Source organism: Girardinichthys multiradiatus, chromosome 2, assembly GCF_021462225.1.
Source record: "Girardinichthys multiradiatus isolate DD_20200921_A chromosome 2, DD_fGirMul_XY1, whole genome shotgun sequence".
Lineage (NCBI taxonomy): Eukaryota > Metazoa > Chordata > Actinopteri > Cyprinodontiformes > Goodeidae > Girardinichthys > Girardinichthys multiradiatus.
The window spans coordinates 49,787,043-49,803,755 of record NC_061795.1 but is presented as its reverse complement, the minus strand read 5'-3'; the positions used below and the strand labels follow the sequence as shown (position 1 = coordinate 49,803,755).

At 38.3% G+C, this 16,713-nt stretch overlaps 1 protein-coding gene across 4 annotated transcripts in view; it reads left to right on the top strand.

Moving 5' to 3' along the window:
- si:dkey-246g23.2 (solute carrier family 66 member 2) overlaps positions 1–14,280 on the top strand; it is a 68,448-nt gene extending 54,168 nt beyond the window's left edge. For all 4 annotated transcript variants that reach the window (XM_047383820.1, XM_047383813.1, XM_047383795.1 and 1 more), the window contains exon 5: positions 13,895–14,280. In XM_047383820.1, the coding sequence (XP_047239776.1) occupies positions 13,895–14,069 (175 nt within the window). In that variant the 3' untranslated portion in view covers positions 14,070–14,280. The remainder of the gene's footprint in view (positions 1–13,894) is intronic.
- Positions 14,281–16,713: the final 2,433 nt, after the last annotated feature.

The following is a 16,713-nucleotide window of genomic DNA, read 5'->3' as shown; positions in this document are numbered from 1 at the left end:
GTCTTTAAGTCTAATGGTGCGTTCACACCAAATGCGGATTCTGTGAATATTTCGCCTCGTTTGTGTGCTTTTGCCCGCTTGACATTCCCCATAAACTCCGCGTTGGCATTTGGCAACAAGCGGCAACGCTTCGCCGCATCATCAAATAGGAGGAACTTCCATCTGCTGCTTGCTGGTTTCAACTGAACACAGCGGACATGGATTTCACGGATAATTACGGTGTTTTACCTGTGTATAAAGATTGTATAAATGAAGAGATAGTTGCCTTTAAGTGCCATTTGGCGCAGTCTGGTGTTCTCCTTGTTCAAGGCCTTGACTTGAATCTCAAGATCTTTAATGGCTGCGGAAGATCCTACACTCTGCTGGTCCCGCAGTCTTTTATTCTCTTCCCTGAGGGCCCGGATCTCATCCTCAAGTGCCTCTGAAGCAGTCTCCACTAGGGTGACTTTATGTTCTTCTTGGGAAAGAACCTCAAATTCAGACTGTCTTGCAGCAATGAATTTGTAGTTTTTCTGTTGGGTAAAAATATTCAAATCATATATATATATATATATATATATATATATATATATATATATATATATATATATATATATATATAATACGATCAAAACACCTGTAATGAAAAGAACCCCATTACCTTTTTTGCAACTTGTTCAACAGTTTCCTTAGGTGTGTCAAGGAAGTGTTTGTTGAGTACACTCTTTCTCTTCTTGCTCATTGGTAGGTCCTCTTGCAGGAGTTTCTGCTCAGCAACCTTAAGTATAGACTCCTTTTCTGTTGAGGTGGAACAGTTTAGTATTCTTATTCACACAAATCCTAGCTGACATTCTTCAATTTAGGTCTTTAAAAATAGGTGTTTAGTTAATGTTTCACTGCCAATTAAAAATTTATAAGTGACACTATGTGACTAATGGCTGTTAGCTAGCTAGCTAAAAGTTCAAATGAAGCGGGACTTGTCCAATAATCATGCGAGGCCTGCTTCATTTGCTAGCTCAAATGCTAGCTAGCTAGCTAACGGTTGCTAAAATAATAATAGCAAATAGCTAGCTAGCTGACAGCTGTTATTCATATCAGTCCAGCTTCATTTGAATTTTCTGCTAGCTACCTAACGTTATCTAGCTTCTCTTGTGGAGAAGGTTTTTAAACCCGCATTTGGTGACCGTGTTAACAGGCACCATGTCCTTGGCAATGTAGTACGTTATGGCAGTCCTTATCTCCCGGTGTCTTTTACTGCTCATGTCATATGGAGTTACACTGGCAAAGGATGCTGTAATTGTAGACTGTTTGCTACTGTGGGCCTGAGCATCACTTTCACCTGACTTTTTTGTCATGCAATAGTTGACAGAGCAGATCCTGGGTCCGTCTGGAGAGCAGCCAAAAAAAAAAAAAAAAAAACGCAGCTTTGGCGATCACGTGATTGTGTTGTCTGAAATCGCAATTTCAAACAGAAAATGATAAATTGTTCAGCCCTACTAGCTAGCAGACGTTTACAGCAAACGTTAGTTAGCCAGTGATGCCAAAACCTCAGCGGGAAAATTGCTATCAACATTAATGTTGCATGACTAACAACAGTAAAAAAAAATTAAATCATAATAAGCACTGTAGTTGCCTGCCAACTGCAGTATGTATGCAGGTTCAACCAGCCACCCATTCGTAGGCCTCCTGCCACCAATGCTGCGGCACTCAATAAGATACTCCTTTTTAGAGTTTTCAGGATCAAAGTCTACAATCCAATTTACGGGGATAATACTGAGAGCATCTTTATCCTTTCCCTTCGACCAGCTCACTAGTGCAAACTTCATTTTTTTTATTTTCTCCCCTCAGCGCTGAGGCGCACAGAGTAATGGCAGCACCCGTTTAACCTGTAAAAATGTATCTGGCGGTGGCTTGTCGTTCGCGCCTATCCTACCCATAGTTCAATGTGTCCATGGTAAGAAGTAGCTCGACCAATCGGAGACGTTGCTTTTACACTATAGGATTCTGGGTTTTTTAAGTTCTGTTCATGCATGTATATGCATGTATACCTCCACGTTTAAGTGTGGAGGACTGAAATGTCCTGTTGAGGATGACATGTTATATAGGGAAGTGGACTCAAAGAAATGTTTGCTTTATTTTTTGCTGCTGTTAATGATTTAACTTATGTTCTGTAATCTACATTTCACAATATATGAATCAATACGTAGCCATATATGGTCCATAGGCTTTAAAATGTAAAATACAATGAATGTGATGCAAAATGTAATTTTGAGCTTGCTTGACCCAAACAAGTACTTTGTTGTAATAAACATACATGCAGTAATGTAATCCAGTTTTGTTTGCACAGCAATGTATCCTAAAACATATAAATCAATATATAGCAATTAGTTGTCCATCCTTTTATTGCTATATATTTTCTAATATATGACAAAGTTTCTGATATATTGAAATATATTTCCTGATGTATGGCAATATAAATTCCAGTATATTGCCATATACTTTTGTTTTGTAAGGGCACAACCTGAGCACATGTGCTGCAGATATTCTGCTAGCACCAAGATAGCTGAGTTCAACACAAACAAAACCAAACTTCATAAATGAAAAACATTTAGATCATTTCAATCTAAATCTTTCTCTATTATTCTGCCCAAACACCAAACCTTGTATGAACATGTTGAGTAGTTGTCCGGGCGACGACGAAGTTTGATGAAATCTTTGTGAACAAAGGGTTAGCTTCCAGCTAACCTCCGGAGCTGTGTGTGAAAGACGGCTTGTTCTGTTCGCCAACCAACTGCACGTTACCACGGGATGCAGCTCCTGTTGTCGTCCTCTCAGACTCGGCTTGTAGAGACAGCGTCTCTGCAGGCCTCAGATACAAAGTACAGCAATGCTTATACTTTAATTTCCCCTCTTTATGAATGAAATCACCGGGTACACAAACAGTGATTCACTCGTACTTAACTTTGCATATGATCGCGTGATCTTATGACATCCTTGGATCCAGTTTGAAGAGTTTATGTCTGTTTGCCAGCAAAGAGACATTAGCGCGCTGTCTTACCGGCCAGCCTCGCGCAGAGTCCGGATGGTAGAGAAAGGTCCACTGGAAGGTGGGAAGTCGGGGGCCAGTTGGTCAGCGCAGGCTCTCAGGCATGATGGGGAGAAATGATCAGATTCTGAGGCCTTATTTGTTTTCAGGCGCTGAAAGAGACTGTTTACATCTTCCTCTGACATCCTATGTACAGGCAGGGGGTCTGAAGGTAGGTGGGTTTTTGGTGCATGGAAAGAATTAGTGTCTGAATGGGATGTGGAGGAGTTAAACTTGTTTAGTCTCAATCCTGCCCATTTTTACAGTGACTGTTAGAATATATCATCAGACAATCCTCACCTTTCCCAGGGAACCTGGACATTGTGCAAAAGCTGATAGAGTCAGATAAATCACCTATGTCCAATTACACATCATGTGATTACAGCCTTGCAGCTATTGACTTTTTTTGTAAGTGCACTTACACAGTTCACAGTCATCCCACCACTCAAGGGAAATCAAGGAAGGAGCAGAGAGGTGATGCGAAGCTGTAACAATAGAGGTGAGACAGGATGAAGTGTAGAAGAACAAGACTGTGAAAAGGATGTATAGGTTTACACCTGCAAGAGGTAGAAGTGGTCTATAAATGGGTTTCAGAATCATCTTTATTGGCTACGTTGCACAAACAAGAAATTTGTCTTCAGTTTCAATCGCTCTCATCATATATCAGCATCCAAACAACAACCACCATCTCTAGAAACACTCAAATAATGACAATAAGCAGTATGTACAAGTGTGTTTTTATTAATCATCAAAATGATAATTCATTTAAGTGAGAATTGTGTCCATATACAATGTATTTTAATTAAAGAAAATGTTTGCATTATTTTCTTCTTATATGCATCATTGATCTGTTCTCAGTGCAAGTTCCCAAACACTGATGGCTTTAGCTAAAACTCATTAACATCAGGATTTAGAATCCAATGAAGCTTGCAGCTGCTTTAATCAAAACAATGAAAGAAATACGTTTTCAGTTGGCTTTTAACAAGTGGCATCTGGAAATGTGCACACAATCAAAAACTGTTGATCTGCCTAAAGTTGGACAAGGTTACAAAGAAATCTTATAGGGATTAGATATTTATTAAACTACAGTCTGTTAATTCTCCCTCTAAGGGCTTTATGGGCTTAAATGGTTCAACATTAACAACACAGAATCCCTACAAAGGTATTTTATTCCCTCTAAGTGTGGGGGGGGGGGCTAAAAGCTTAAAGTGATGATTAAAAATGGTTAAAAACTCTTGTTTATAAGTTAATCATATCCAAGTTAAGGGATTCATGGCAGGGTATCAGAGAGGAAGCTTTTCTGCTGAAAACAGCATCAGTTTAAACCTCAGTGCTGATATAATGTTTGATAAACTGCAGGAAAACCAACTGAAGCTGGAAGAACATAACTGCTGACCTGCTATAGCCTTTAAAACATGACCTAAATAGCCACTGACTAACAAATAAGGTCAAATTAACCAAAATCATATCTTCTGTCAGTGGTGGCACAGAGGTCACCATCCAAGATAGTTGGATCATAAGATTTCCCCCTCATTTTAAATGCAGCATCAAAATTAAAAGGCACCTTTTACATGCAAATGTTCCCAATGAATCTCTGCAAATGTGAATCTATTTATTTTATGTCTGCATTGCCTCTCAATCAGAGCAGGCTTTGTAAACTGTAGGATCTCTGCTCCTCCCCTTCTGGTTGGTTCTGGCAGCTCATTGTCTGCAGCTGCAACGCATTTTCCTAATGAGCTCATGGGCTTCTTAAGGTAGCTGCTGATACAGACCTTTGCTGCGAAATAAATTAATAAATGAACCATTTACACAAGGAGAATTGAACTTTGTAACCAGGAAAACAAAAAATACATCACCTGGAAAAGATCAAATGTACTATACGATGATGGAACATCTTAATGACAAAGCAAAAGACAAAATATTATAATTATACAATAAAGTCTGGGAGGAGGGAGAGCTGCCACAGAGCTGGAAGGAAGCAATAATTATTCCAATAGTTAAACCAGGAAAAGATAACACAAAACCAGAAAATTATAGACCGATCGCATTAACATCAAATATTTGTAAAATAATGGAAAAAATGATTAATAATAGATTAACATATTATTTAAATATTAATGGGTATATATCTAGAAATCAAAATGGGTTTCGAAAAGGGAGAAGCACAAATGACTCTGCATTATGTTTAGAATATGAAATTAGGAGAGCACAAATAAACAAAGAAAATGTAGTAGCTGTATTTTATGATATAGAAAAAGCTTATGACATGATGTGGGTTGAAGGATTATTAATTAAATTAAATAAAATGGGTATTACTGGAAAAATGTTTAACTGGATTAAAGATTTTTTATCAAATAGAAAAATACAAGTAAGAATTGGTCAAGAATTGTCAGGTAAATATATAATAGATAATGGTACTCCTCAAGGAAGTATTATAAGTCCGTTATTGTTTTCTATAATGATAAATGATGTATTTAAAAATATTGGTAAGGACGTCGGTTGTTCACTATTTGCAGATGATGGAGCTATATGGAAAAGGGGTCGTAATATCAAATTTATTGAAAAGAAAATACAGGATGAGATTATTAGAATAGAACAATGGGCAAATCAATGGGGATTTAAATTCTCAGTGGAAAAAACAAAAGTAATGGTGTTTACACAGAAAAGGAAAAGAGAAAATATAAAACTAAAATTATACAATCAAGTTTTAGAACAAGTTATATGTATATGGTTTGATGAAAAAATTATATAGAAAGTACATATAGAAAGAATCATAGATAAATGCAAAAGAATATTAAACATTATGAGATGTATGGCTGGTATTGATTGGGGAGCAGATCGAACATCATTAAAAATTATTTATACAGGATTAATTAGATCGAATATTGATTATGGAAATATAATTTATGGATCAGCAGCAAACACTCATCTTATAAAATTAGACAATATACAACATCAAGCTTTAAGAATTAGTACAGGAGCAATCAGAACCAGTCCAATAGCAGAACTCCAGGTAGAGATGGGAGAGATGCCATTAGATCTAAGAAGGAAACAGTTAGCAATAAATTACTTGATAAATTTACAAAGCAATAATCCGGATCATCCCACACGTGATATTTTAAAACCATGCTGGGAAAAAGAAAAAAAACAAGTTAAGAGTTTTGGTTGGATTATCAATAACATAGCAGAAGAATTTCAAATATATGGAAAAGAAATAAGTTCAATGTTGCCTTTGCCAGTAGTGCCACCGTGGCTGTTACCAGAAGCAGTGATGGATATGGTGTTGATGGAAAAGAAAAAGGATACAAAATGTTTTTTAGATTCAAGTATAATACAAGAATATATAAACAATTACTATCATTATGTCCAGATTTACACAGATGCATCAAAAACAGATGAAAAAATAGGAGTAGCATTTATAATACCAGAATTTAAAATAAAAGTAGGAAGGAGAATTATAGATGGATTATCAGTATATTCAGGAGAAGTATTAGCCATATTGTTAGCAGTGCAGTGGGTGGAGGATATAAAACCATTAAAAACAATCATTTGTTCAGACTCAAGTTCAGCATTATTAAGTTTAAAACATAATCATTCAGAGGGTAGACCAGACATTTTGTTGGAAATAAAACTTACTTTATTTATAATACAAAGAATGGGATTAATATTAGTGTTTTTATGGGTACCAGCACATGTAGGAGTTGGAGGGAATGAGATGGTGGACAGGATGGCAAAGAAGGCAACACAAAACAACATTAGCTTTATAATAAATATTAGTAGGTCAGAGGCAAGAAATATAATTAAACAGAGAATCAGGAAAGAGTGGCAAAAAAGGTGGGATGAAGAAAAGAAAGGAAGATGGTTTTACAGAATCAACAAGATAGTAGGAGAAGTAAGAACAGGAAGAAGGAGTAGAAAAGAGGAAAGATTAATTACAAGATTAAGAATAGGACATACAGGACTTAATTCTACATTGTTCAAGATAAAGAAACATAATACAGGAAAATGTGATTATTGTGGAGAGGAGGAAACAATAGAACATGTAATATTGAAGTGTCAGAAATATGAACAAGAAAGAACAATTTTAAGGAGAGAATTTGTAGGTATTAAAGAAAATTTTATTTTGAGAGATACTTTGCAAAGAAGTTTAGGTAGCAAACATATTCAAATTATAATTAGATTTTTCAAAAGCACTAAATTAATCAATAGAATTTGATTGTTGTAATAGTAAATAAGATTTAAAACCATGAAGAACCACACTCCATACCAGTCGGTGGCGGTAATGCACATCATAACGTTATTTGCCAACTGCCACAAATAATACAAGAAGAAGAAGAAGACCTTTGCTGGAACATAACCTCAGTTATGTGAACTCCTGTCTGTCTGCCTACCTACCTACCTGCCTACCTACCTACCTGCCTACCTGCCTGCCAACATCTGGTAATACTCCCTCCTAAGGACTGCACTGTAAATATTCTCATCACCAGTACTCTCTCTCTCTCTCTCCTTGGATTCCTGAGTTTACCTCCTCCTCCTCTGGCTTCTGGACAACTCCAACTCAAGATTCCTTAAACAAAGTCTACAGTAGAAATAAACCTCATTTACCGTCTTATCCTGTGTGCTGAGTCTGTTTCATCCTCTGGTTTTGTTCTAATTCAACTATCTAAGCAATTCATGATAGTAAACATATTATGTTTCTCCCGAACAGTCTGCATTTTATCTGAACAGAACGTAGTAGCAGCAGCAGTCTAATAATGTGTAACCCTAGTTGATAACTGGCACTTCATCCTTTATTTGAAAACAATAAAATAATTTCTGTGAGATTAGTTTGTTTACTCTAAATTAAATTGTGGATTAAGTGCATCTCTATATATATGTATTTTAATAAACTCATTTCTTGGTGATGAAAAAGCCAAACTGGCAGCTGTGATCATTTAAAGGGTCTTTAGATTTTATTTTTAGTATATTGGTGTAAATGCTTCACATAGCTGTGCTTCTTTGCAGTAGATACTGTCAGCCCTTACGGGTGGAAGCGTTATTCAGTGTTGAGTTATCTGTAAAACTGACTCAGTGTTTTTCTAAAGCAGGCATTACTCAGGTGGAAGCTGTCTCCGGACGGGGAAATTCGCAGTTTGTTTTTAAAAGCAATATGTTTGAGTGATTGCTCAGTTCTCTCCTTATCCACCCAGGGGTTTCTTATTTACTCTGTTCCTTCTCATTAAGGTTTATCTGTTTGGTTTTCAAACTAGTTCTCCTCCTGGAGCTCTGCACCAACATGGCTGACTTCCATCATGTCACTGAGGGACAGAATGGAGGACATGATCCATACCTGTCTGTGTGAGATGCCTGCAAATTAAGAACTGCTGCCTCTCCATATTACTTACTGTATGTGTTCCTACAGTAATCTAACACATTCTGACATGTATGTACAGGATCTGTCCTACTGTACTTTATATTCATCTTTGTTCCAGTTTTAGCCACTGTCTGCTGACACCTTCACAGCCAACAGGTCCAGCCCTGTTTTCAGGTCAGGGTAATGATGGTCCAGTGTCCATGTTTCTGTGGTAGCAGCCTAATGGCTTCACAGCCAGTTCAGCCAGTACTTTTACCTTTTCAGTGTTGACCCATGGGGATATGATCCCGGTACTCTGCAAACATTGACGTAATTTGTGACCTCTGGACCAGAGCTGTGTCCCAGAGGAGACCACTGTGTCTTGGAGTGGTTGCATGTGCTGTTGAGTTTTGAATTCTTAGGAACCAAATTACCAATAATTTTGTCCACCCCATTTTTCAATTTGCTTTTTTTCCTCCCTTTATTTGGTTTAGTTTCAATACACACAAATAATAACATGTGTTACTGTAATCATTTTCTGTGAGAAATACTTAATTTTCTTGAAACATTTCTTGGATGCCAACATTTAGGGCCATGACTGTATACAGGAGGCATAAGCTTGATCAATTATTACTGATACTTAAGAGTAGAGGAGATGTCACACTGTGTGTGAGAGAGAGATCAGTCAGTGTTGCACAGCTCTGCAGTTAAACTGAATTTCATTATTACTTGAAATCAAAGTTCACATTTAAACTGACTTTAGCCTCTGATGTAAGCATTTAGTATGATTTAGCGCAGCATTATTAAACATCCAACACATCTCTGGAGAAAATACAGTTTTCTAACCAGAGGCGTTTTCTGCAATTTGTGCTTCCTCTAACTTAATCTGGAAACACCTCGCTGATGCTGAAACTAGCTAGCTGAGGCAGCTTTACTCAGTAACAGCTTCCACAGTGTTTGTCAGTGTAACCTGTCAGTGTAACCTGTCAGTGTTTGCTATGGTACAATCGGAAAACATTAAAGACTGGATTTGTATGTCATTTCAAAATGTTCAAGTCTAAAATCCTCTGATTTCAGTCCCCAGTAGATTTCTCAGTGCTTCTCTAATCCTAAACCTTTATTTTTGAGATTAGATCCCAGAGTAAATTATTGATTTACTTTCCTTCTTTCATTTGCTGTCTGGAATAAGAAAAAAACAAAAAATAAAAATAGGAAATGTAAAAGCATTTAGTGTTCACCCCTTTCAGATGCTGCCCTAGCACTGTGTCTCTACTAAATCCTCAGTAATACTTGTTGATCTAAAGCATCTTGGAGAATTATGTGAAATATGTATGAATTCTTCATTATTCTTGGAAGACAAACAGGATAGATGTTCAGTTCAGCTCATACTCAGCCTGACTACAGCAGCCAATCTAATTTAAATGTCAAGGTCATGGTGAACTCTCTATGTATCTCTGGTCAAAGCTGAAGCAGGATTATGTAAAACCCAAAGCACGCTGGCTTTCTCTGTAAATCTATTCTTTAGTCAAACTTGCTTCAATCTTTCTTCTTCCTTTTCTGTACCTTCTGTGGATTTCGACTGTTTTAGTGTTTTGTGTGTAACTGCAGACTGATCCCTGCAACCCTGCACCAGAATCTGGGGTTCTGGTTGGCTTTAACACCTCTAAAATGATCTGAAGCCTTTAAAAAGTGTCGGGTGATTTACAGTCTGTTTAATTTATCATTTTTAATCAGTTAAATAGTCTTTCAGTCAGATGATTACCTTTATTTTTCATGAAATAAGAGGTTTCTCCACACCTTCTCTGCCTGTTCAAGGTCATGCTTGAATACAAACCTTTTCATGCTGAGCAAAGTGTTAGATTATTAAATTAGTTAAATGCCTTCCATAATATGCTTTCTTAAATGTTTCAGGAAGCAGTCAGTGCTGATTTTCTTTCCTGAGAAGTCTAATTAAAAACAAGATTTACGAAGAACTGTTTCATCAATTATTTAATATTTGTTTATGATTACATATTTTACCGCCACCAACAAACCACCATAAATTTGGGCTTGTTTCCATATTTACTCCAACGATATACTACATTTAAAACAGCCTGAAGTGTTTGAGCCCCTGTTCTCCTCCCCTCACTTCTGCTTCATTTTGTGATGTAGAATCCATTTTCCTCTGTCAGGTTGGGAACTTTTGGCTGTTTGGCTGTGTGCGATCGATCAACATGCATAATTCATAGTCAGTGAGTTAAGAACAGCTCAGCTTCTCTCTTGCTGGGGTCCTTTGATTTCTGTCTCTCTATCTGCCCACCCCTCAGGGACAGCTGCAGCCCTGCTGCAAAATTGCTTCATGTACAGCTCTGATGTGTAGGCGCTCACATTCGTGCCCTCATAAAACAACCAGTGTGGGCACACACTTCACCCCATCATATGCGTGTTTGGGTTGGGAGGTTCTGAAGCTCTTCGTAACTTTAGACACCAGCCCCTGCTGTTTATGGACATTTTTATCAATGTTATCTGGAAATTACAGCCTAATCCACCTCCTGGAGACTCTTTAGATCCCACATGAAGCCTAAAGACTGCAATGGATTACATTTGGGATCATTGGTGGATTTATCATCTCAGGAGTTGCAGAAAATAAGCTCGATGTTCCCAGAGATACTGAGAGGAACATCTAAACTGGCAACAAACCAACATGTTGAGAAATTTAAAAGCAGACTCTGTCAAGTTTCAGTTTTACAATTGTGTTTTTAAAGAGTTGTTGAAATGAAATAGACATCACATCAACCCTGTTTTTAACTGTCAGGTAGAAAATAAATGGCCAAGTGGCTGCAAGCAACATTCATCTATCACTTGACTGTTTCTCCCTAACATGCATCATCTGTCCATCTGCTGGGCCCCACACAGGTTGGACAGACAGGAGGGGATTCAGGGACAAGTAGACAGTATTGGACAATAGTAAAGGTGGATGAGTGCCTGCGGTCTTAGAAAGAAGTCTAGAAGCAGGTTGAATTGGGTTGGGAGGGTCAGGAGGATGAGGACATTTAGGAATTTCCAAAATGGCGAATTGACCTAAAACTGGTAAACATGAAACTATACGTGCCTTTAAACCCATTTGTCTGGTTCTGTCAGAGGTGACAGACAAGACAGTGTAGAAGAGGAGTCCAGGTATTGTAGAAGGTTCAGATAAAGAGTGCGGTGGCGGGGTAGAGAAGTATGGGGTAGAAAAGCATCGCTTTCTGTGTGGCTTTCTGCCACACAGTGTTTTTTATGTTGGCCAAAAAGGTCAACTGGTTAAAAGCCAGTCTGGATAAATAGCCGTTTCAAAAGCAGTGTAATTGTGATGTCAAAATTACACTGGCACCTAGCAACGTTACCAGTCCTAACTGGCTGGATTCAATATACATCACAACTACTGCCAGGCCTCCATATACCGTAGGACAGACGTCACGTTCTGCAGTCAGAGCCCCTGTGCTTGCTCCATTGCTCTCCATTGTCCTATCACTCTCCAGCTGTTGTTTGTCACGCTTTTCTAAATGTATCATCTTGCTGCCTGATTGCATTGTCATCCATCTGTTGTCATTTTCCTTTAACTTCCACCCTCCCATCTCCATGGTTCTTTGTTTTCCTGTTTAGAAATCCATCCACAGTTTCACCCTTTCCTCTTTTATCTCTGGCTCGTTAAGCTCAGGAAAGTATAATCAATAAACAGCAAGTAGCTGAACTGAACTGAGCTCACTGATTGTGTGTCTGGCTGCTCCTTTCTGCTGTCTGGGCTTTGGTGAGAACATGCAGTAAAAAAGTGAACTTTTGGGCTATTAAGTATTTTTACAGAATCTGGATGTGCTGGTTTGTGTGTGTGTATAAGACTCAGTGCACCGTCTGAATCACTGCAATCATCACATCTTCTCCCATTGGTCAGAGTTTTACTGGGGAGCAGATTTAGATGTTTGGTCCTGTCTGTCTTTCATGAAGTTTGAACTGAGCAACAAGTCTTGCAGTAAATAGTATGTCCACCATGTGACTCTATGTGAGACCAGCATAACAAACACTTCTGTGGAAAGTGTGGTGGACGTCTGTGTGACCTTAAACTGGTGCTGGAGCTCCGTTCCTCTGCTTTGTTGCAGATGACCTTCCCTCCCTGGCTTTACTGTTAATGATTCAGCCTAATTAATTATGTTTACTGTCTCCTGAGCAAAGACATTTGCATAAAGGGGAGCAGAGATTTCATCAGGGTGAAGGAAGGAGACCCATGCGATGTAAGGTTAGATAGGGACAGGCTGAGATTGTGTGGTGAGAAATCTGTCTGTCTAATGTTTCAACTTTTCTCTGCATTTTTCTGCTCTCTGTCGTGTTTTTGTGCTGCTTTTAAACTCAACTTTAGACTCGCTTTACTTTACTCCCCTGTGTGCATCCTGCTAACTGCTAACCTTGATTAATAACAGAACTATCACCAGTACATTTAGATGGGAAATCTCTAACTACGATCCAGTGAAAAGTATTTGCACCCTTACAGATTTCTCCAGCTTTTTTGTGATACTTAAATGTTTCAGATCATCAAACAAATATTAATAAAAGATAACTGGAATAACAACAAAAAGGTGTTTTAAAGATGATGATTTCATTTATCAAGAAAAAAAATCTATCCAAACCAACCTGACCCTGTGTGAAAAAGTATTACCCCCCTAAACCTAGTAACTAGCTGCTCTACCTGTGGTTACAGCAGCTGCCATCAAGTGTTTGTTATAACTGGTAATGAGTCTTTTCCTTCTATGAGATTTAAGTCTAGACTTTGACTAGACCACTTCAAAATCTTTATTTTTTTGGCTATGAGTTTTAAAACTGGGATGTCCTTGTTACAAACAAGCATTGAACGTTTTACCAATAAAATAGCTGTATTGCAAAATCCAGAAATAAGCTTAGATTTACTGTAATTGAATAACAATAAATACTTATTGTATTTTTAATGCGAAGCTTTTATCAAGGCTCTCTGTTGACTGGTAAGATTTTCTAAATGACGGCCATAAAGAACTAATTCTAATGAAGAAAAGAGCTGATTTGTCCCAGTTAGTTTAATGGAAGGACAGAATAGTTTCCCAGTAATGTTTGATTTTGTCCTCTGAGCCTGAAGGAAGCCCAGAGGACTTTGATTTGACTTTTCAAGGGTAACTGAAGGATGGAGCAGGACTGGAGTCCCCTTAGTCATTAGGCTGCCTCTGCCCCCATGCACACTCATCATCCTCTGCTGTCTCTCAAAGGTCTCCTCTCTTTTCAAATAGGTCCTTCTCTGCTGGTTGTGTTGTCTCCATCTCTCTCTTACTGCCCTGAATAAATGCTGTCTGCTGCACTCTTCTGCCTCTCTGCTCCCCCTCAGCCCTTTCAGACCCATACCCCATGATGACTTACGGTTCTGCTCTCCAGGCCCAGTCAGCTCTAGTAATATTGGTTAATACATTCATTTAAGAGATTTCTCACTGTAAATATCTCTCTCTGTGTCTCCATTGCTGTAGTGTGAAGATGGTCCTGCTCTGGACAGCGGGTGACGTCTTCAAGACCACCTACTTTGTGATGAACGAAAGCCCAGCTCAGTTCTGGGTGTGTGGTTCAGTCCAAATCCTCATCGATGTGGCCATCCTGCTTCAGGTGCTGTTTTACAGCCAGGACACTTGGGCCAAGCTTGGGTAAAGCCTGGCTCAGGAAGAAGAACATTTTGGGAGAAGAATCATAAAATCAGTGGCTTGTGTTTAAATGTGATTATTTTTTGTATGTTTGACATGAGAAAATGGAGAAAACCAAAGTAAATGTTTTAGTATCCTCTGTATGGTAAAGTCTCAGAGACCCAACCAAAATGTATCTAGAAGAAACCCAATCAATATATAATATGAAAGAAACAGTATTTAAATGGGTTTCTACTTATTGGCTCTCTGTGGACCATTATTTTGACCCTTCAGTTTTTTGGGCAAAGAAACCTTGGAGGGACATATTACTCAAACTGGCAGCTCACTAACAGCAGACCCGTGCTGCTGTAATGGCTCCTGCAATAACTGGTCCGTCACAGGAAACACTGGAACCAGCCGTCTGACTGATGAGGCCACGGCTGTTCTTAGCATGTGCGTGTTTGTCATGCTGCAGGCACGCGTGTCTGTGTAGCTGAAGTTGATTGTTACTGTTGGGATCCAGCATCGGTCCAATGGGCCACAGGATGTAGTAAAGCTTGGTATTCTGGTCATACATCTGCCTGTTCTGAGGTTCAGATGAAGAAACTTCTTCTTTTTACCTCCAAACTGAGGGCAAATGAAAGTTTTTATACTACATTACAACCATAAAATATTTAAGAGGCAACAAAAATACATATTAGATCTATGATTTATATTTTTATTATACATTTAAATCAGTTTTTTTACTCATTGCATTGACATGTTGGTTATGCAGTTTCTCAGTCTGTCTGCTGCTTCAGAAGGAGGAATGAAATTCAGGGACATTCATTTATTCATTTCAGCCATTCAGACAGATGTGGTGTGAAGTTGTTTTAAAATTTCCTAATTATCAGGAACTATCATTCAATTTCAATGCAATATTTCATTTAGACACAATGTTTCTGACCTAAGTTTAATTTAGTCACAAGTCTCAGTTTAGTCATCTGTAGTCTAGTTTTAGCCGAAGTCAAGGCCGTTCATTTCTTTACAAATGGATGAAATATTTATTAAAGGCTGGAGCTGAATTAAAGGGACATTTTCCAGTACACTGAAACACTTTAATGAACTTTATTTGGATTCAAAAACCAAAACTCTTTAATAGGACATGCATTTTTTGTAAAGATTGATTCTCATTAGCTGTTTTTTACAACCCATCCATCCACCCACCAGAAGACCAGATCATTTATATGTTCAAACAGAGTCTATATTTTCTTTCTACCATGAATAGCAAATAAGTATAAAATACCACACAGAGACAAATAATCGTAATTCCCGTTTTACAAAAATATGCAAGTCTTTTCTTAATTTGCACTAACTGATCCCTGTCAGTGTGGTTTTGCATATATTTTGTTTTTAGTGAGTTTATAGCTCAGGTGACGCTAAGTAGAGGTGTGAAGCTGATCTTCTTAAAATGTGGACTTAAACCTTAGTAAAAGTAGTCCATCAGCGTATGTTCTCTATCCCTGCTTGGATTTTCTCTGAGAACTTTCAGAGTTGGGGCTGCATGGTGGCGCAGTTGGTAGCACTGTTGCCCTGCAGCAAGAAGATCCTGGGTTCAACTCTCGGCTGGGGATCTATCAGCATGGACTTTGTATGTTCTCCTCTCTAAATTGCCCTTAGATGTGAATGAGTGTATGTGTGGTTGTTTGTGTGTTGCCCTGTGATGGACTGGCAACCCTGCCTCTCGCCCATAGGGTTAGACTGCTGGAGATAGGCACCAGCTTCCCCACGACCCACTATGGAAGAGGTGGTATAAAAAATGGCTGACTGACTTTCATTAAGGTTAATTGGTAAGTGAGAGACAGTATGTCTCTGTGATGGACTGGTAGTCTATCCAGGGCAATCCCTGCCTTCAGGCTGATAACAGGACAGCTGAAATAGGTTCCCTACCCCACCACACATACCCTGGGAAGAAACCAGCAGGTAAAGAAAGTGGAGAAGAGACCAGAGGTGCCATCAGGGTTGGCCCAAGCCTCCAGGGGACCCAAAGCTAAATTTGATTTTGGGGTGATCTGTTTGTGCCAAAAACATGGACTGTTACAATCAACAATCAGATTATTCACACAGCAACTATAAACTTATTGCAAACTCTGGCAGTGTTGTTTACTTTATCCTATATATCATCTACATTACTTAAAGTGACAAAAAATTACTTTGACTAAATTAATTTCCCTTGAGTGTAATTCTTATACTTATTAAATATATACTGTATGGTCACCATACAGTCCCTCACCTGTGACCTGAAGCAAAACTGTCATACAAATTTTAAGACAAATGTGGACCCACGCCCACTAGGGGGCCCCCAAGAGGAATTCAAATATATATATATATATTTTTGCATGCATGAGTAAGTGCAAAAATAATAAAACTGTTTTTTAACAGCAACTAAAGTGCGTCTTCACTTAAATCTGCTAATATGACTTGTTACATTACAGTAAACAAAGTCACGTTTTAGATCAAACATAAATCATTGCCAATCAATGCAAAAAAGTACATATATATATATATATATATATATATACATAGTCAAAATGAGGTTCAGTATTATGTGTGGCCTCCACGTGCCTGTATGACCTCCCTACAACGCCTGGGCTCCTGATGAGACAGCGGATGGTCTCCTGAGGGATCTCCTC